The 20,797-nt window shown below is 61.9% G+C and overlaps 1 protein-coding gene across 3 annotated transcripts in view; it reads right to left on the reverse strand.

Annotated features, from left to right (window-relative positions):
* The window catches only part of PTPRF (protein tyrosine phosphatase receptor type F), an 83,559-nt gene that overhangs the window by 10,173 nt on the left and 52,589 nt on the right, over positions 1-20,797 (reverse strand). For 2 of the 3 annotated variants that reach the window (XM_061122157.1, XM_061122156.1), the window contains 15 exons: positions 20,153-20,422; positions 18,065-18,646; positions 17,719-17,855; positions 17,128-17,272; positions 13,435-13,740; positions 12,574-12,767; positions 9,598-9,624; positions 8,193-8,310; positions 7,535-8,113; positions 6,766-6,863; positions 6,372-6,625; positions 6,191-6,284; positions 5,440-5,655; positions 5,017-5,171; positions 2,384-2,499 (listed from right to left, as the gene is read on the reverse strand). In XM_061122157.1, coding sequence (XP_060978140.1) covers positions 2,384-2,499; positions 5,017-5,171; positions 5,440-5,655; positions 6,191-6,284; positions 6,372-6,625; positions 6,766-6,863; positions 7,535-8,113; positions 8,193-8,310; positions 9,598-9,624; positions 12,574-12,767; positions 13,435-13,740; positions 17,128-17,272; positions 17,719-17,855; positions 18,065-18,646; positions 20,153-20,422 — 3,291 coding nt within the window. The remainder of the gene's footprint in view (positions 1-2,383; positions 2,500-5,016; positions 5,172-5,439; positions 5,656-6,190; positions 6,285-6,371; positions 6,626-6,765; positions 6,864-7,534; positions 8,114-8,192; positions 8,311-9,597; positions 9,625-12,573; positions 12,768-13,434; positions 13,741-17,127; positions 17,273-17,718; positions 17,856-18,064; positions 18,647-20,152; positions 20,423-20,797) is intronic. The other variant, XM_061122158.1, reaches the window with a different exon arrangement.

A 20,797-nucleotide genomic window follows, 5' to 3' on the forward strand; every position in this document is an offset into this window, starting at 1 on the left:
TGACCCTCAGCGTGCCCTGCCCCAAGGCCCGCCTCCTGTCCTTCTGGTCCCCCATCCCTTGCAATACCACCTCAGATCCCCTGTGCTCCACCCTGCCTTCCCTTCTCAGATCCCTACAGTCACGGGGATTCAGACCCCGGCAGGGCCTGCATATCCACTGGCTCATCCCCCACTGGCAGTGCCTCAACCCACTGAAGGCTCCTTGCCCAGGACTTGGACCTCTCCTAGGTTCCAAGTGCTAAAACCACAGGCTCTCACACAGCCCTCTCAGCCTGGCCTCAGAGACACTCCTCTCCCCTACGTTCTCTCTCTGTCTGGCTCCCCCTCATTGACCATCCTTCCATCTGTCCTTTCTCAACATTCCAGCTCCTTCCCTGGCTGCTCTTGGACCGCTCTCTCCCCTCCCTGCACCGTTCTCCGGGGGAGAGCTCATCTATCTGCAGGCTTTGACCACTGCATGCTCCTTGGCACCTCCCTCTCCTGTGGTTCCCGCCAGGATGCTGGCGTGGAGGTCCCCCTGGACCTCCCATCCCACTGCTCAACCAGCAACCACGGAGCCATCCTGGGACCCCTGCCCCTATTTCCTCACCCCACGGGGAATCAAGCCCAAGCTCTGCTCAGGCAGGCCTCTACGGCCAGCCCCACGTCCAGGTCCTTCACAACAGTCTGCCTCCCCAGGTTCTCCCCCTCCAATCTGCCTTCCACACCACAGCCAGGATGACACTTCTAGAGCACCCCATTGCTCCCCTGCTGAAAACCCTTCATGCCTTCCTGGCGCCCTCAAGATGAAGCCCAAACCCCTTAGCCTGGCGTGCAGGCACCCTCTGTGACTCACCCTCCAGACTCAGCTCTGGGCTCTCAACACGCCCAGCTCCAATGCTACAGGACACAGTGCCCCCAGTTGCTTCTGCACCTGCCACTGTCACCGAAAGGAGCTCCCTTCCAGCCCCTCTGCCTGACTGAGGCCCCCAGGGCTTCTCATCCCTCTCAGGGGAGGCTTCTCTGCCCTCCAGGCCCCAGCACCCTGGAGTTCTGATTCCTTGCAGATCTGCCCACACCAGGATGCAACAGCCTGGCTCTCCCCCTCTCAGGACACGTGCACTGGAGCGCTGACAGGAAGCCCAGAGTGCAGGAAGAGAGCTGAAAACCCCAGGTGGATCCATAGCTGATTCCAGTGTCAAGCACCAGACCCAAGAATGAATGAGTCTCCAGAATTTTGTGGTCAGCAAACTTTCCCATAAAAGGCCAGAAAGTAAATATTTTTGGTTTTGAAGACATATGGTATGTGTCATATCTACTAAACTCTGCTCTAGAGTGTGAAAACAACCACCAACAGTACATGTATGAAAGGGCATGGCTGTGTTCCAATAAAACTTTATTTTCAGGAACAGGTGGTGGGCCACATTTTGGCCCCAGGCCACAGTTTGCTGACCTCTGATTTAAATGATCCTGGCCTTTGAGTCTTCCTGCTGAGGGCCCAGATATTCCGGAACAGAGACAAGCTGCTCCTCCTATGCTCCCATCTGAATTTCTGACTCATAAAAGCTGTGAGACTAGTACACCACTGCTGTTGTTTCCAGCCATGAAATGGTGCGGTCGTTCAGCATGCAGCGCTAAGTAGTTTGTGCACACACAAACCCTGTGTGTGCACATTCATTCATTCAGCCGTGTGTTTCACAGGCACTCAACAAGACCCACCATGCGCCCAACCCAAGAGATGGCGGAGGAGGAAGACAGTTCCTGGCTTCACAGAGCTCAGCCCAGGGCGAGGGGTGTCATGATGGAAAGGAGCACCTGGGAGCCGGGGAATGACCCCCTCCCCCCACCCCGGGAAGAAGTCTGAGCTGTGTCTGCTGGGGTGCAGACAGGGAGTGACAGCCAGAGAGCCCACAACAGTGGTGGGCAGGGGGGCAGGCACCAAGGCCTGTGCTGCCTCCTAGGGCTCACACGGAAAATCTGGGCCCAGCCACCAGGAAGGGTCAGCAGCAGACAGACCCATCCTGCCACAAGATCTGATGAGCCCCACCAACAAACCCCTCTTCTGGGTGCAGGGGTCAGAATTCAGGTACAGGGGCTGGCACCCCGGGGCTGGGATATGGGTTCTGTGAAGGTCCCAGCCCTATATCTGGAGGGCCTGACTGAAGACAGGTCAGGGTATAAGGAGCGTCACCCCACCCGCCGAGGCTTCCAGGCCTTGCAGCGCCTGTCCAGCCGCAGGATACAGGGGTTCCTTGGTCACTTCCTCACAGTGGGTGGGTTCAGGGAGAACGGTGGAAAGCAGGAACAGGAAATGGGGGCCAGGGTGAGGCCAGGGTCCCTGGGCAGAGAGTGGCAGACCCAGGTGATGGGGCATGGGGCAGGCAGGCTGGGGGAGCCACCTTACCTGGGGTCTGGTAGTTGAGCCGCCGCATCTCCACGGGGTCGGAGGAGTGGGCCAGCAAGGAGTCCTTCAGCCCAACTGACTGCTCATCCTTGGACGATGGGGAGTGGGTCCTTTTCCTGGAGAGACAGAAGGGTGGTTGGTGAGAACCGAGGTCCAGGTGTAGGCAGAGACATGTGGCATGGCCGGCTGCCCCAGAGCTCTGAGTCCACGGCTCTGCCCCTCCCATCCCAGCCTGGGGTCTCTGAGCACAGGGGAGCCAGGGCCACAGGGTGGGGATGGGCAGAGAGCAGGAGTAGGGAGCAGACAGTGGGCCAGCACAGCAAGGAAGGAAGGGGTCGCAAAGGCTGGTGGCTCCTTCCCACGGGGACAGGTCACAGCTGGGCAGTGGCTGTTGTCCACAAGACCCCCACGCTGAGGCAGCAGGACCCACCAGGAGTAAACATGCAAACGACACGTAAGATGTGCAAACATCACAGAGAGCTGGGCCCCCGCTGTCTGGCTCTTGGGATCAGGGTAAAAGCGCAGAGCAGCAGGGGAAGGCGTTCCCCTAGCTGGGCAGAATCTTCCCTTGCTGGCCTCGGCTCCCCAGTCTACGGGGACAGGATCAAAGACAGACTGTGGGGTCCATCTGCTGACAAGTATCTAAGGCTTCTGCGCAGGGGACACAGCTGTATCAGGGGAGGAAACTTACGCGAGTGTGCGTGAGTGTGCACCCCACACTTCCCCACTGCCCTGCAGCCAGCACTCCTTGCACACAGGCCAGGCTCTGTCTCCTGCAGCGCTGCAGTAACCTCAGACACCTGGGAGCCTGGAGGTAGGCTCTGGGGAGTTCAGAGTCAGCCTGTGCATGCATAGGAAGCATTGGCGTTCTGAGCTAAGCCCGTCTCTGGAGAAGGGGCACCCCCTGTGCAGGCCACAGGTGGAGAGAGTGACAGAGCCAGCCCCGGCATCTGCTGAGCTGACCAGACAGCTGCAGGCCAGGAGGCTTCTGATCCAAGCAGCGCCCCTCCCCGCTGGGCCCACACTGTGCACGGGGACGAGAAGTGAAGGGGGAGGCGTGTGAAGAGAGAAGGAAGGACTCCTACCTTTCTTGTTTACTAGGTCCCGAAAGACAGGCAAGGACAGAAGAAAGGAACCGTCACTGTTTCCGCCACACACTCAGGCCCTCTCGTGACACAGGGGGACACTGCGGACTGATCTACGGCACCCACGTGGCATACACAGGGAGGGGGTCACCTCTCCTGGCGTACACCAGGACCCAGACAGCAGTGGAGGGGGCTTGAGTGGGTGTGGGAGTCGCTCCTCAGGTTCCCCACCCATGGGTCTTCCGGCCCTGAACCAGGCGAGCTGGTCCCTATTCACCCTGGGAGGAAGGAGCTAACTTCAGGTAGCAGGCACTGGGTCTAGGTCAAGGGTCAGGGTCAAGGGTCGGGAGAGATGGGGCATGGGGCACAGGCCCCCTCGTGTGTGTACCTGTGTGCAGACACAAGGACCAAAAAGTGTGCACTGACAGCCTTGTGCTGAGTGCTGGAAACAGGCCCAGCAATGTTCCCATGGAAGCACCACCAGACAGTGGGGGACAGTGTGAGGAGGGGGTGGGAGGGGCCTGGCAGAACCTTGTGGCACCAGAGCCTGGAAAGGAGTCTCCAAGGATGGGACAAGAGTGCAGTGGAAGGGTGCAGGCCAGGCCGGCCAGGAACTGAGTTAGTTCAGTGATGATGTAGGGGGTGGTGGCAGGGGCCAGAGCAGCCAAGCATCTGATGGACCGTCAGGCTGCAGACAGGCTATAAAACTCTCTAGTGAAAGCTGAGAAGTTTTATATTGAGGGTGACAAAGCAAATCTTTGCAAATACTCTTCAGGCTGGGAGGAAGACAGAGAGGAATGGGAACAGTAAGAAGAGGAGGCGGCAGCAGCTATGCAAGAGACAGGACTGAGGTGTACCAAGTGCGTGTGCGTTACCTCGTGGGGAGCTCACGGTGGGGTGGGGGGCAGGTCAAGTGATATTCACGAGAGACTGGGGGGGGGGTAGTGGGAGGGAGGAGGGTTGAGGGTGACGCTTGGATTTCCGGTTGGTAACTGGGGGGGGGGGTGCCCATCCCCTGTGACAGGGACCCTCAGGGGAGGGCTGTGGCAAGGTCAAGACACCCTCTGTCTGGGATAATTGTGGATGCTGTGGTCACAGTGGGCACTGAATAAACATCTGTCAAGTGAGTGTCCGTGGGCATGTGGACCTGGAGCTGGGTCTGCGCCCCTCAAGGCCTGGGCAGGGGAGTCAGGCTGGAAGTTGTCTAGGGCTGGTGTTAGAGGGGATGCTGAAGGTAGGAGACCAGGAAGAGGTGGTGCTTTGAAGCTGAGAGACAGACATGCTCACATCCACCGAAACAGAGACGGACAGACGGACATGCCCTGGGGATGCACCTGAAAAGTCCTTTGTGAGGGTGTGGTTGCTCATCACGCCCAGGCTCACACCAGTGGGTGTGCACACACACTGCTTCTGCTCTCCTGGCTTCTCTCTGAGCCCAGGAGCGTGCACCCCGGGGTGCAGGCCGGTGTGGCTGCCCCGGCCTGCATGTGTCTGGCTGGGGAGGGCCTGGGGGTCCAAGCGAAGGTGGCCGTCCACCAGAGCTCTCACCTCTTGAACAGGAGGATGGCAATGACGATGAGGACGATGAGGATCACTGCCAGGACAGGACCCGTCACCCACAGCAGCTCGGGTTCCTCCTGCTGCTGGACTGGTGTCACCTGGACCACGATCTCGTCAGAGTAGGGGCTGCAGGCATAGCGCTTCTGTGACCCGGTGGAGGAACAGCACAGCGCGTGAGCCCCCGGGTGAGATCCCCCATCCTCCATCCCCCAGACCTGGAGAAAGGGCTCTGGGCTGGGTCTCCCGGAACTAAGAGGTTGACCTGGGCCTGGTCAGCTCACTGGGCCCCTAGGGACGGGTCGGGTTGGCCTTCTGGATCCTAGGGGTCAGTGCCCTGAGACCGCAGTGCAGGTCTGGGGCCTCTGAGACTGGTCTGGGGGTGTCTGGTCAGGCCTGGGGTCTTGGGGAGACCTGATCCATGGGTTCCTTGAGGGAGGCGAGCACAAAGCACTGGTAGCTCAGGTCTGGAGACAGCGGCCGGTTGTAGAAGCCCTCGTAGTTCTTCTTGTCTCCCAAGGTGAAGGTCTCCGGGAGAACGTCCACCTGAGCGGCCACGTATGGCTTCAGCCGCTCTGTCTGCCGCCGGCGCCGCCGCTCTGCGCTGCCCTGCTCGATGGCCTCCAGCAGCTGGCGGCACAGCACGAGTCACACAGGGGCCTTGGAGCACACGCTCCTGGGCTGAGGCTAGGCTTGCCGTCCACTTAGGGGCCTGGGGCTGGCCTGACTCTCTGGTAGCACAGAATCACGCCAGACACCAGCAGGCAGCGCCACTCCTCCCAGCCAACCTGCTAAGAAGGGGCCCGCTGGGCAACCTGCCCCTCACCCTCACCAGAGAGGGCTGGGGGTCCACCCAAGCCCGTCTGTGGCCTCTAGACCCCTGGAGACTGCAAGACTCACAGGGCCTGAGATTCTCTAGATCTGAGAGATGTCTCTGCCACTTTGCACCCCAGGGGATCCTGCACAAACCCCTCTGGGGAGGTCTCAGTAAGCCCTCCAGGAGTTCTCTGAAAGCTCCCAGGAGCCAGCTCAGAGTGCGTCTCCTCGGAGACACGGGCAGGCTGCCAATCAGAGAATAATTCCAGTTTGGGAGGAGTCCCCAGGGCACAGCCAACCAGCGCAATGGGACTGCCATCAGGGCTGCCCCGGCTGGGTCCCCAGGCACCTCGTCCAGCTCCAGCTCCTCGGGCGTGCTCCACCGCGGCGCCAGCATGCTCCCTCCGATGCGGTCGATGGGCACCACCATGATGTAGAACCACCTGGGCGGGCAGAGGAGAATCAGGACCGTCCTCCCCTGGCTCTTGCATGGCTGGCCCCGCCCCCGGCCCCCAGGTGTGTCTGCACACCTGACCAGTGCCGGTTCCTGCACGCGGGGCATGGTGAGGGTGAAGCAGCCGTCCTCGATGTAGGCTGAGGTCGGCAGGGGCTTGTGCGGCAGGAGGTCGGGGGCCGTGCGGATGGACACGAGGTGCTGCAGGCCCCCTGCGCTGCTGCCGCGGTTCATCAGCACAAACGAGTATTCGGTGTTGGGCTGCAGGTCTGCAATCAGCTTCCGCATGGAGTGCCCGTCCACCTCCACGCTCTGCCCGTTGTACAGGATCTGCACGGGAAGCGAAGCGGGGGGGGCGCAGGCGGCGTGTTTGGGTGAGGGGCCCCCTTCCAGGCCTGCGGGACAGAGCTCTGTGAACGCAGACGCGCGGGCGGGGGCTGAGTGTGCTGGGCCCAGCCGGCCCCACCTACCCTGAAGGGTACTGCTGACTTGTAGGAGTCGGGCACCTCCCAGCTGAGCAACACGGATGTCTTCATTGCAGCCTCCACACGGAAGTTCTTGGCAAACACTGTTGGGATGCAAGGAGGGAGGAGTCAGCTCTGGCTGCCTAAGGGGAATAAATGGGCCTGGAGGGCTCCCCGCTGGGAAGAGATGGGGGGCAGGGCGCAGGGGCTTAGGGATGGCTGCAGAGGGCCAGAACCCCCACTCCCACCAGCTTCCACTGCACACAGTTCAGCTCCCAGCCCCGGCTCTTCCTCATGGTGAGAACCAAGTGGGACAGAAGCCACAGGACCCTTGGTCGGGCTCTCCAGAAGGGCGCAGGTGAAGCTGGAGCTTACAGACAGCAGGTCAGAGTGACCAGAGGTCAGTGGGACTCAATCACAAGAAGCCATGTGGCCGCACACCAGAGCACAGTGGACCGTGTTCACTAGAGGTCAGGGGGTCATGGCCCCAAGAGGTTAGTGTTGCATACCCAAGAGCGGTGATGCAGTCATGAGAGATCAGTGGGTCAAGGTCACGAGAGATTGGAGTTGCCCAGCAGAGGTCAGTAGGCCAAGGACAGCAGAGGTCAGGGGCCACACACGAAGAATGTGGCGCCTGTTCACTAGAGGTTAGTGATCATGGTCATGAGAGATTGGAGTGTCACACACCAGAGGTTGGTGGCTCACAGTCGCCAAAGGTCAGTGAGTCAAGGAGAGCAGAAGTCCCCAGGCGTAGCCACGTGCCCGCAGCACACACCTTGCTCCACGGGCATGGTCCGGGACTGGATGCTGGGGCTGAGTGGGCCGGCGCCTTTGCTGGTGCGTGCGCGGACCTTGATGTCGTAAGTGGTGTCTGGCTTGAGGCCGGAGAGCGTCAGGTGGGTCTCGGCAGTGACGTTCTGAAGCTCCTGCTGGCTGTTGATGTCACGGTACACCACGGTGTAGTTGGTAATGCGCCCGTTCCTCTCCGCCAGCACCGGGGGGTCCCAGATCAGTTCCGTGGTAGACGTGGTCAGCCCTATCACGCGCAGGTTTTGGGGGAAACCGCTGGGCACGTCCTCGGGGGTCGTGATCTCCTTCTCGAACTCCTCGCCCAGGCCGGCCCGGTTCTTGGCAGCGAGCCGGAAGATGTAGGTGGCCCCTTTGTGCAGGCCAGTGACCGTAAAGTGCTGGTCGTCCTTGCCAAAATCGATGGTGTTGGGCCGCGCCTCGTCGGCTCGGCGGTACTGCAGCCGGTAGCCCAGCAGCTCCCCAGGCAGCTCCTTGGGCGGGTGCCACTGGAGCAGCGCCGTGTTCATGGCCGTGGTGCTGACCATCATGGTGGGCCGGCCTGGGACTGAACAACCACGCACTGGGCTCTGGCCCTGCCCTCCTCACGGCCCCGCCCTCAGTTCTGACCCCAAACCCTCACTCACCTGCCCCCGTCGTCGTGACAATTTTGGGCTTGCTGCGGGCACCGTCCCCCTTGGTGGTGTAGGCGGCCACAGTGATGGAGTAGGTGGTCTCCGGGGTCAGGCTGCTGATGGTGGTTTCCTAAAGGAGGAGGAGGGGCCCATTCCCATCACAGGACAGCAAGGAGGGACCAGACCGGGCCAGCCACCCCAGGCACATGGGGCCAGAGGTCTTGGGAGGGGGCTGTGTGGTGCTGGACCCTGTGGGAGGCAGTACAGGCAGGTGGATGTGTGCCCAGGAGGACCCAGCCTTTCTGGGGAGCCACAAGCCTAAGGCAGACAAGCTGCTCATTCTTCCTTTCAGACAAGAACAAAGGGCCACACTGTTCCTTCACTGCATTGTACTGTGAATGACACCTCGTGAGGTCCGGGCACACGTGACACACAGGGCAGACAGCCTCGCACGCACGTAGCACCTCGCTCGGCTCTTGGCACGCACACCCATGCAGCCTGCGGCGGCTCCTGCACCAGCAGGCGGAGGGCCACCTGTAGACACTAACGCATGCACACGCATACCACAGAGGGAGGTGGAGGGTGGGCCGAGGCGCCACCCTGCAGGACTGAGTGGGACCCCTCCTGTCCCCATCCAGGCCCTGGCTCTGTGAGCACCGTATGCCTTGCAAAGCTTGCTGGGGCAGGGAGGAGAGATGAGGAGGACAGGGAACCCCCCCCCCACCCAGGGGAGCACACTGTTCCAGTGATGCCTGAGAAGTCGGCCAGGGCAGTGTCCCCCTGCCTTGGCAGGCCCTGCCCATATGCCCATTTCCAGCCAAGGCATCATTTCCAGAGACATGCGGAAAAACACCATGGGAGGCCAAGCCACACCACACAGAAGGAATAGTGGGAAGACGGGAGGGGACCTGTCACCACCAGCCCTGGTGTCCCTCCAGCTCTGAGCCTCAGGTGGGGCTGCTGCAGCAGCCACCAAACCCTCACAGGCCCCTTCTGCCCTGGCTGGAGGGTCTCCCAGGGCTGGGGCTCCAGAACACACCGATGCCGGAACCCAGCCTCCAGACCCGCCTCCCAGCCTGGGCCTGGAGCAGGTGATTTTTCACTCCAGGGATCAATAAGGCCTAACGATCAGGATGGGATTTAACTCCATCCCCATCTGGCCAGAGCAAGGGCCAGGGCCCAGTCGATCTCGAACACTGGCCTGAAATTGCTGCTTGACAGGCGAGAAGTAAGGATTAGAGAAAATGCCAATCGCTGCTCAGCTCGGGGCTCAGCGTAAACGCCAATTTTCTCCAGATGTGGCTGGTGCCCTGTGGATCTTGGCAGCTCAGGCTGGGAGGAAAGGCGGGGGCGGGGGAGTGTCCCACGAGCCCAGCCTAACCCAGGTCTTGCCCGCGCTCGCACACCTCTTACTTACATAGTCCTCGGACTCCTCTGGCCGCCACTGACCGCGGGAGAGGGAGAGAAAGGGAGACAGGATGTGAAGGACTCTGGCCCCGAGGGGGCCTGGTTGGGGGAGGGCTGGTGGCAGGCACAGGCCAGAGGGGTGGCACCCCCAGACCACTCACCATCCAAAGATCCCAGCCCCTGCCTCACAAGCCCAGCCGGGGGCACCAGGGCTGAGGAGGGGAGACCTGGAGGGCAGAGGGCCAGAGCAACAGGGCTCCCTGACATTGAGGGGTCGGAGGGCGCCGCCTGGAGGTGCTTAGAGGGAGAGGCTGCCAGACTTGGTCGGGGTGGGGAGACACGGAAGTGTCTGTATGGTACATGGAAGTGGCTGTACTGGTTTGTCAGGAACAGTCCTAGTCTAAGCTTGCTGTCCTGGTATGATTATTCGCAATGTCTCCTTTCCCTCTCAGAAGCATCCCAGTTGGGAAGACAAGATTATGAAGTGTGCTCTAGGCAAGTGATGTTGCCCAGGAACAGCAGAAGCTACGCTGTGGCTGGAAGCGGTGGGGCAGACTGGTCAGCAAGACGACAGAGACCGTGAGTGCCAAGTTCAGAGTCTAGACCCTGCCCCACAGGCACTGGGAAAGACCCAGTTCCTTCCCAGGATGCCTGAACATCAAGATAAGAAGGGACAGATCTGGGCTGGCACTACTGCTGCTGCTGATTCTCAATACGTTCTTCTCCAGGCTGTGGTGCATGTAGGTTTACTAGCTGGAGGGTGGAGAGAAGAAGGTCCTGGGGCACTGGAGGGCTGAGGGTTGAGAGCTGTCCAGCACAGCTGGACATGGGCCATGGGCCATGCCATCCCCAGACCACGGGGTCCTCCGGGCCAACCGCCTTGCAGTGCTGGTCTAACCTCTGTCCAGCAATCCCAGTTGCTCCTGTTCTGGGAAGCTGTCTTGGAAAGTCCTTGCAAGGAGTGTGGGACAAGATACGGGAGGAGGCCCTCGGCCGTCCCTCCTCCTGGCCTCCGCCACTTTCTAAGGTGTGGCTGGGCCCAGCCCTGCTCTAGGTTCCTTGCCTAGGGGGATGGGGGATGCCCTTGCTATCCAAGCCAGGCGTAGGCATGGAGGGCCTCGCAAGGGGAAGCCTGAGACAAGAAGGGAAACAGAAACAGGTTGAGGCAAAACACAGGGCCAGAGGATGGAAGGGATCACAGGAGAGAAGACGACAGACAGGTGAAAATGCAGCCAGCGTGAGGGAGAGACAGAAACAGAGGGGAAGGAAAAACAGATCACAGGGATGAAAAGAGACAGGGAGGCGGAGTCAGAGACCACGAGAAACAGACAAACTCGAGATACAGACACACACATGAAAGGAGACAAGTCTGGCCACACAGTCGTGGGGAGTCTGCACCCCACTGATGAGGCCTGGGCTGAGCAGATGGTGCTGTGGGGAAGGACAGGCTGTGATGTCCTTGACCAGGCGCTCAGGGGACAGCTGGGCCCTGTGGCCAGGCTGGGGACCAGGCCCCATCTGCTCATCTCCTGGCCTGGAGCACAATGACCCCAGTCCGGGTGTTGGGGGCTGTAAAGGCAGATCCTCCACCTTCACTCGGCTTCCCTAGAGCTCGGGCGCATGTTCACCTCCTGTCACAGGAGATCTGAGGCCAAGAGGACAGTGCCCTTCGTCCTATGGCCCAGCTCCCTCCTAACCACTTGGGGCCAGAAGAGGGCACCCAAAGCGGAGCAGCTTCTCTGGAGCCGCAGTGGCTGCAGCTGTGCTGCTGGCCCCCTGGGGCGGCATGGCCAGAGGGAGCCCATTCCCGGGATGCTTCTGGGTGGGTGTGTCCACCCACCGAGGCTCCAGGAAGAGCCCTCAACCTGCCCCAGGAATGCAGGCGGGTCCACAGGCCTGCCTTCTCCCCCTGCTCCCTTATCGCTGGGCAGGCCCAGAGGAGGCAGAGAGCGCCCTCTGGGTAGAAAACTGAACCCAGCCGGAGCTGCAGACATGAAAGCCCTGCCTGCCTGTGGGTGAGTCCAACCCTAAGTGCAGCACAAAGAACACCAGCCCGATCCCAGCCTGGGGGACAGGGGTGGTGTGAAGAGCCAGACCGGGGGGGGGGGGGGGGGGGGGGGGAATGTTTGCATTCTGGGGGGAAGTCAGGCTCCACCCCCTCATGGCCCTGATTCTGGACAGAAAGCCCTTCAGCACAGACACACCGCCAGGTGTCGTGAATCTTCAACAGAATGTGTGGGGAGGGAAGTCATGGTAGCGATTACAGGCCTTTCCTGGGAGTCCTGAGACCTGGTCTCTTATCTGAGCTCAGCCACCCCTTACTGGGAAGTTCTGGCCTGCTTGTCCAGTCTCCCAGTGCCCCAGGTTCTCCTTCTGGATGGCCAACCAGTGCTGAGAATATCCCAGGAACCTCACCCCAAGCTCCCGGGCAGAAACGCCATCCCCTGAGGATGGAAGAGTGGAGAGGTGTGAGTGAGCTGGGCCGCGGGCCCAGCCCTTGAGAGCAAACATCAGCCTGGCCTGATTCACCGAACTCTGCCAAGACAATGGCCGGACAGGGCAGGTGACCGCCCCAGCTGGGAGAGGAGGCAGGCACGTCTCAAAAACCCAGCCTAACTGACAGCGGGTGCATTTCCTGGGGGGGCGGGGGTTGAGGCCTGGGGGCATGCCGACAGAGATCCGCATTGCTGGCACCAGTGGGCTGAGCCACCGAGGTGACTGTCAGGCTGGGACTGCCACCAGGGCAGGTGGGGCTGGCCGAGCCTGGGTTGGGACAGCTCAGGCAGACCCAAGACAGAGGAGAGAGTGATCCTGGCAGCTGGCCCTAACCTCCTGATCTCAGCACTTCCCCTAATGCCACAGCATGTCTTGGTGTCACCGTCCCTCTGACAGTAGGCAGGGGAGGGGAGCGAACCTGGGCTCCAAAGAGGAAGTGGAACGGTCGGTCTCGCCCGCCCGCCGACCCCACCACCTCCGGGGTGCACACCTGGGCCTCGGCCAGCATGACGTCCTGGATGACGGGGGAGCCGCGGGGCTCGCCGTTCTCCAGCCGCACGTAGGTGACCTGGTAGCCGCGGATCTGGCCGTGCTGCTTGCTGGGGACGGGCAGCTTCCAGGAGACGCGCACTGCAGTGGAGTTGAGCGGCTCCACCTCCACCTTCCGCGGTGGCCCGCTGGGCACTGGGGACCAGAAGGAGAAGGAAGTCAGGTGCGTGGGCGAGGAAGTCAGGCGGGCACAGCACAGATCCAAGGCCGTGCCTCCGCACCCACAGCCCAGGAAAGGCCCTGATGGGGATGTTCCTGCAGAGCAACGTGGAGGGCTTCCTCCACCTGCAAGAGGAAGGGCCTGGGACTCTGCGACCACCCTTGGGCCCAGGACTGCCTCACTCGGTGGGGAGGTGGGGTACCAGGCCTTCGACCTCCCCAAGTCAGCACAACCTGTGCTATCTCCCCTGGGTCCCGAGTCACCCCGATGTCTAGTGAGGTGAGCCTCGCTAGTGTCTCTGGCGCCAGTCTCCCCGGTTCTTGCCCTCTTTGGCCTCAGCCTTTTGAGGCTCCCCTGCTTGGGGAGCCCCAGGGCTGGGATTTGGCCACAGGCTGTCCCACGAGCTCCATCTCCCCAGGTGGGGCCATTAAGCCTGTACCGGGAAGACAGGGAGTCCCCCAGGGGTGCTCAGGAGGCTGAGCCCTGGGCGTCTGTCTGGTGGGGACATCTCTTGCCTAGACCGAGGCACAGCCTCTCCTGTCTCCAGCGTCCTGTTGGGCTGTCCCGTGCGTCCTCACCCTTAGCCAGGCAGATCTCCTGCTCCCCATCCCCTCCCATCGCCTGTCCCCCAGAACTGCCTACCGTCCTCGTCGGTGCGAACCAGCACCGGGCTGCTCTCGGGGCCGGGGCCCACGTCCGTGTGCGCCCGCACCCACACCCGGTACTCCGTCCACTTCTCCAGGCCCACCAGGTCCCAGCTGGAGTGCTCGCGGCCGATGCCGTCCACCACGTGCCGCCCGCGGTCCTCGCCGTCCACCGCCTCGTAGGCCACCGAGTACTGGGTGATGACGCCGTTGCGGCTGTCAGCCGGCGGCGGGACCCAACTTACCCGGACGGTGGTGGAGCCCACGCTCACACACGTCACCTTCTGGGGGGGTGCGGAGGGGGCTGGGGGAGACAAATGGGGGGGGAAGCAGGCAGATGGAGGGCGGGGGGCCACAGGCATGGCGACCGGTCACGGAGTACGGAAACTCACCCAGGCGGGCTACTCCCCGGGGGGTGGCGTGGTTATTCCCGGGGCCCCTCCAGGTAAGCTGCCGCCACTGGCCGCAGGTCAGCCCGGCTCTCCCTCTGGACTGCAGGCTCTCCCCATACACACACACAGACACACACGCAGGGCTCTAACACAGCACCTCACACATCCACCATCTCACACGAAACACACACAGCATCAGACACACACAAGCAATGGGGGCCATGCCACCCTCATCCCCGGTCACAGCTACAACCACTCACGGCTGTGCCCACAGCTCTCTCCCTTCCCAGGACAAGTGACCCAATGGCTCTTCTGGCGCGAGGCAGCCTGAGCCTGTGCCTGCCTGGACAGGGTGTCTATGGCCAAGGCGCAAGGCCCTCAGGGGCAGTCTAAGGGAAAGGGCCCATCGGAGGGGCCCTCACTCATCGTTTCCCAGACCCCAGTCGCACTGAGGACTCTAGTGTCATCACAGGGGTGTTCTCATCGTGAGTTCTGCCACCACCCTGCCCGGGACGCCAGCAGCCCCTCAACCCACTGGCTCCCAAGCCCCTCACCTTCAGAGCCTTCTCCTCCCTGCGCTGTGGGGGTCCTGCCCCAGACGCTGCCACCCTGTCTACAACCGGCCTCCAACACCCCCCGACAGGCCCTCTCCTCGTGGCCCAGCTCAGCTGCTCAGGGTCCCCAGCCCACCGCCTGCCCTGCAGCCCGAGGGTCCCCATCTGCTGACCTACCATCCTCACTGCCCTTGCTATTCAGCTTAGACTCTCACCACTCATACCAACACACCAAACTCTGAGCTCCTGCCTAGCCTGCAGCAGGCTCTGAATGACCCCATCCCCCACCTTCTCCCAGACAGCATATGGGGCAGGCAGAAAAGCCCGCCAAGGCTGGCGAGAGCCCTGTGAGCGCCCATGGCTCCCCAGGGCCACTGGCTGGTCTCTGCTCTCTGCCTGCCACCCCCCACCATGCCGCTTGACGCAAAACACCTTCTACCTCCTCCACGCTCCTCAAACCTCCCTTCCTCTCGGCAGATAATCCCACCTCCTACTCTGCAGAGAAAACCAAGACCTCCCGACAGCAGCTCCTGCATCTCTTGGTACCAAACCCACCACCCAGCCAGCTCTGGCTCCGAGTTTCTCCTTCCCCCACCCCGGGAAAGCGGGGGGTGCCTTCCTGTCCAAGGCCAGTCTCTGCCCTCTCTCCCACTTCACAAGGTGCCAACCATCCTTCTCTTTTCCACACTGTCTGCTCCTCACGGACACATTTCCAATGACATTTACGTGTGCTCGAGATCTCCCCATCTTAGTCTTCCTACATCCCATCCTTGGCCCCACAGCCTCCCCTACTGCACCAGCTGCAGTGTCCCCCTTCTCAGCTAAGCCTCTGTCTCTACCTCCTTGTCTCCCAAACACGCCTCCTGGGGCTCCAGCTCCTCACGCCGGGTCCACCCCTGCGTATTACTACACCCAATGGTCACGCCCTGGCCCTGACCGCTCAGCAGCAACATCTGGTCTCCTTCTTGAAACCCTCTTCTTCTGACCTCCAAGACACCCCCATCTCCTGGATTCCCTCCCATCTCTGGTCCTCCTTCTCAGTTGACCTCCCACCCCAGCTTTGGATTCTGGCAGCCCGCCAAGCGTCAGCACCCGGATGGCACACAACGTCTTGAGCCTAAGGGCCTTGGCACCAGGTGGGTCCCTTGTACCTGCTTCTGTCTCATTTCCCATCCTAGGGAGCGAGCGGCACCACTCTCCTCCCAGGTCTACACACCACGTACAAGGCTGCATCCGAGGCATCCCTCTCCCTCAGCCCACCTCCACACCTAATCTGTCACGAAGTCTGGCCAGCGGGATCCCAGACAGCTCTCAAAACCACCCCCAACCCCCACCTCCAGCTCACCTAAGCCGCCATCTCTTGCCTAGACCAATGCACAGCCTCTCCTGTCTCCACCGTCCTGTCGGGCTGTCCCATGCGTTCTCACCCTTAGCCAGGCAAGCTCTCCTGTTCCCTGACCCCAAAGCCCAGATGCTGTCGTCCAGGGGCTGCTCCGGCCATACTGGCTGGCTGCTCGCCCTGACCATAACCAAGTGCCTTCCTGCTTCAGGGTCTTTGGCACCTGCTGACCCCCCTGCCTGGGGCTTCCATGTCACCCAAGGAAGCCCCCTTGACCCCTCAGATCACACAAGGTTCCAATCACATCTTCTCTCCACTGTTTGTTTCCTCCACAGCACTTTACACAAATATAATTAAAAGCTCATTTGGGTAATTGTGGGTTTAATGTCTGTCTTCCCCGCTAGACTAGGACCCCCATGGGCAGAGGCCACGTCACGGTTGTGCTACTCCCAGCAGGGTGCATGGACCCCGGCCGGAGTGTGGCAGGTGCTTGTAGAATGAATCCAGGAACACCAAGTCACACACAGCACAGTCACACAATCCCATGTGACATAAGGGGCCTCATAGGACCATCACATGTCATCACACATGCTGTCTCAATGCCATGACCCCAACCAGCCCCACATACTTGGCCCCATTATCACAGATAGCCTCACAGACGATGGCTCACTGTGGCCATGTGACCAGAGAGCCCATGGGCTTGCGATCTGTCATCGGGAGGGAGAGGTGCAGAGACCCAGACACCCTGAGACACTCTGGTTGGGTCCCGATCCTAAGAACGGCCAATGGACACACCCAGACCCAGCCACAGTGGCAGACACCTTCAGGGGCTGCACGGCTAGGGGCTCAGACGTGGACACACTCACGGCATCAGTCTCACGCAGCACACAGCACTCCTAAGTGCGTACACACACGGCCTCATGCACAGTCCAACACACGAGTGCCACACGGTCCCAATGCAGTCTTGTCTCTGCCCGGGCAGCTGGCTCACATGGACGCTCATGGAGGGGGCAGGAGGCAGGAATATGGGTAACAGGGAGATGAGATGTGGGGATACAGGAGGGAAGACGCCGCTGGAGCAGGTCTGAAACACAGCGAGCACCGCGGTCCCTCCACAAAGGGTGGCCGTGGGCTAATGTGACCAGCGCAGAGCGGATGGGGGAGGAGACACGGAACTTACCTGGGCGGGGGCGGGGCTGAGGGAGGGCAGGAGGTGGGCGGGGAGCAGCGAGGGCAGCAGCCGCCTGGATGCAGACTAGAGGGCACTTACCTGTCCCTCACTTGGGATCCAGACTGAGCCCAGGGCCCAGCGGAACCGACTACCCGCCTGGTCGAGGGGGAGGGGGTGTGTGTGTGAGTCCGTGACCCCCCCAGCTGTAGCAGCCGTGGCTCTGGGAGGCACTTACTGGACTGTGCCGTGCGAGCCTCGATGGTGGGGGTGAAGACGCCCACCCCCAGCTCGGAGCGGGCGGCCAGCTGGAAGCGGTACAGCGTGTCGGGCTTCAGGTCCTCCACGGTGTAGGAGGACGTGGGGTCGAAGGTCACCTTGTGCTGGAAGAGCAAAGAGCACTCACTGACCACCCTGACCTCAGAGGCCACTCAGAGGTCACCCCGAACACGGGTTGTGGCAGATCCCTGGGGACCCACCGTGGCTGCGGGGCTAGCTCCCTGCCACGTGGCCATGTGGCCCACACAAGGGCACCTCACTGACCACATGGGCATGGGAACACCACGGACAAGTAGGCCGGGGAACTTGAGGGCTCTGCTGGTGTCATGCGAGCCACAGAGCCGAGGAGACCCAGGACGGACTCGGGGCTCTGTCCCCAGCACAGGGGTGACAGAGACTACAGAACCACACAGGCAGCACGGGTCCCAGCGCCTCAAGGGGCTGTGTCCCCACGACCCCAGAATCCAGGAAAGTCTACCTGGGAGAGCCCAGCACAGACCCCCCAGGGACTGGGAGCAGCCGTCCTCCCTCCACACTGCCGGGTGCTCACCTGCTGGCCCTCGTCCTCCGCCGCCCAGTACACCAGCTCATACTTGACGATCCGCTCCTGCGGGGGCAGCAGCCACGAGAGCTGGATCCTGGTGTCTGAGTCCGCCTCGGCCTGGAAGTCCGCAGGCTGGGCAGGCACTGCAACACCGCAGCCAGGCTCCATCAGCCTCGCCAATCCCCCGAGGGCAGGGGCCCCCAGTGGAGGGAGGCAGGGCCTCACCCCACCCCTGCCCAGCCCCCCCAGCGGCCGTGTGTGCAGATACGGGCTTTGATCGTCCCCAGAGCCACCCCTGCCCCGGCTCACGGCCTGAGGGAGGGGGGTACCACCCAGCCTGGCCTGCGCCTACCTCCCTGCTGCGTCTTGACCTGGATGGTGGTGCTGGGGGGGCCATCACCCACGGCGGTGAAGGCCAGCACGCGCAGGCTGTAGGTGATGCCGGGCAGCAGGCTGCCCACGGTGGTGAGGAGCCCGGCGTCCGTGTTGTGCTTGTGCCAGGCGCTCAGAGGGCGGCGGGAGTCGGGGGTGTAGTAGACGCGGTAGCCCCGCACCAGGCCGTTGGGCTCCTCGGGCGGTTCCCACTGCACCAGCATGGTGCTGGCGCTCAGCATGCGCGCCTGCACGCGGCGCGGGGGGCTGGATGGCGCCTGCTCCCCCGTGCGCGCCCGCACCGCCTCGCTGGGCGGCCCGCGCCCGATGCTGTTCACCGCCAGCACGCGGAAGGCGTACTCTGAGAAAGGGCTCAGGCCGCCGATGCTGTAGCGGGTGGTGGCCACGCCGTCCACCTCCTGGAAGGGGCCCTCCGCGCCCGCTGGGCGGTACTGGATGCCGTAGTAGGACACAGGCTCCGAGTTCCCAGAGTCCCAGGTCAGAGTGACGCTGGTGGCCGTCGTCTCTGTCACCACAACATCAATCGGAGGCTTCGGCAGGGCTGGGGACAAAGTGGAAGGCTCGGGGCTGCCTGAGGTCACGACCCCAGGAGCCGACCCTGCCCTGGGGTTCATCCAACCAGAGTGTGGTTGACCCCCCCCCCCCCCACAAAGAATCGCCTGAAAAGCCCTCGGTGACCACTGAGGTCACCTAGCGGGGGCTGGTGGCCAGGCCCGTCAGTGCCTGCAGGGGCCTTGGGTCATTCGGTGTCCACCTAACTCACTTCTAGGATTCCTCTGGACCTCACGCCAGCCCTGGAGGCTCATCAAGCAAACGGATCCAGAGGTGGCCTGCCTGGGCCCGTGCAGATGGGAGGCACACAGGCCTCTGCAGTGCATCTGGGCTCACCCATTGGTGAGTGTGTTTAATAGGGGCGGGGAGAGGGAAGGGATTTCCTCAGGGAATGGTCCTGGATTTGAGAGAGATGGATGGGGCTGCTGGCCCCACAGACACCATCGCTTGGCTCAAAAGGAGGGGAGAGGCCTCAGGTCCACAGCCAATCCCCGAACAACAGGCACTCACAGACTTGAGTGCCGATGGCGCGCCAGGCACTGTGCTAGGGTTGAGGACACGCTGACACACGGTCACACCGCTGCGCTCATGGGGTTTATACACCAGTGAGAGAAGCAATCAGTGAGTGATAATCGTGGCTCTGGCATGTGTAACGACACCAGAAAGCAGGGTGCTGAGATGGAGAAAAGTCCAGGGTGTCGTTGAACGGGGTGACTGGGGAAAGCTTCCCAGGACTGAGACCTGGAGAGCTAGGTGGAGCCAGGGATGGCAAGGGTGGGGTGAGGGCAGGGTGATACTCGGAACTGTCGGCCTGCTCCGTTCACAGCAGTGAGGATCCTGCTCTTTATCTTAAAAGCAGTCAGAAGCCACCGCAGGGTGTTTCTCCCTTTTATAACATGACGCTGCTCTGTTAAAAAGATGACTCAAGCTGCAGAATAGGGGGTGTTATCAGAGGGGAGGGAGGAAGCAGAGCACCCCAAGGAATCTGGTCTACATGTGGCTGTCCCAGGGCTCCGGGAAGAGAGAACCCACCTGCCTTTGCTACTGTTTCCCATCCTTCTTTCTGGGAGGCTGGGAAAGCTGAGGGTCCAGTTCTATGGTTAGAGGGGTGTGTGGTGGATTCAGACCCCCAGGGTTCAAGTCCCTGCTCCATCATTTACTTCCCTGTGACTCTGCACCTCAGTTTCCTAACTTATAAAATGGGAACAAGAGAATCTATTTCCCAGGGTGACATCACCTGAATAATATAACCTCTGCTTCCTAACCAGCACGGCATCTGCCCCCCCAGGGAACTAGCACCTGTTAGCTCAAATGATTAAGCCAGTCTCTGACAGAAAGCCCTCCGTCCACCACTGACGGCCAGGAGGACCCCCGGGGCCGGGCACCAGCAGAGTAACAACCTCAGCCCCGCCCGTCCCCCAGCAGTCATGCCCACCTCCCCCCCGCCAACTCCAGGGAAGGCCACGGGCCACGGCCAGCACACCAGTGAGCTCACCTTTCACGGTGACCTGGGCCGTGGCCTCGATCATGCCCAGGGAGGAAATGGCCACACACGTGTAGTTGGCGGAGCGCACCACGTTGCTGAGCTCCAGCACGTTGCGGCCGACTGGCATCTCGTCCTCCTTGGTGAGCTCTTCGGCCCCCATCATCCACTTCACATAGGGCATGGGCGCGCCGACGGCGACGCATGTCAGGTTCACGCTGCCGCCTGGCATCACCTCCTGGCTGCTGGGAGGGATGGAGAAACGCGGAGCCACGCGGCGCACTGCGGGAGGAGGGAGAGAGGCGCTCACAGGCCGGGCCGGGCGCGTGTGCGGCGGAAGGGCAGGGGCCCCTCGTCCAGGAAGCCCCTCTCGTCAGAGCCAAGGGGTGGGGTCCCTGGGCTCCAGCTGACCCCCACCCATCCTGCTTTGGGGCCAGAATAGCCCCCACTCTCAGGGACTGTCTGGAACACGAGAGATTCTGCAACCACGCTCCCGTTTTACAGCCTAGGAAACTGAGGCCCAAGATCACAGGGGAATCAGTGCAAGGCCTCCTAAGGGCCACATCCCAGGTCGCTCTCCAGTGCCCGCCCCTACCTGCTCCGACACCCGCCCCCACTAAGGAGGGTCTCCAGCGGGGCTAGCTGGGGCACTAGTGC

This window comes from Dama dama, chromosome 20 (assembly GCF_033118175.1).
Source record: "Dama dama isolate Ldn47 chromosome 20, ASM3311817v1, whole genome shotgun sequence".
Lineage (NCBI taxonomy): Eukaryota > Metazoa > Chordata > Mammalia > Artiodactyla > Cervidae > Dama > Dama dama.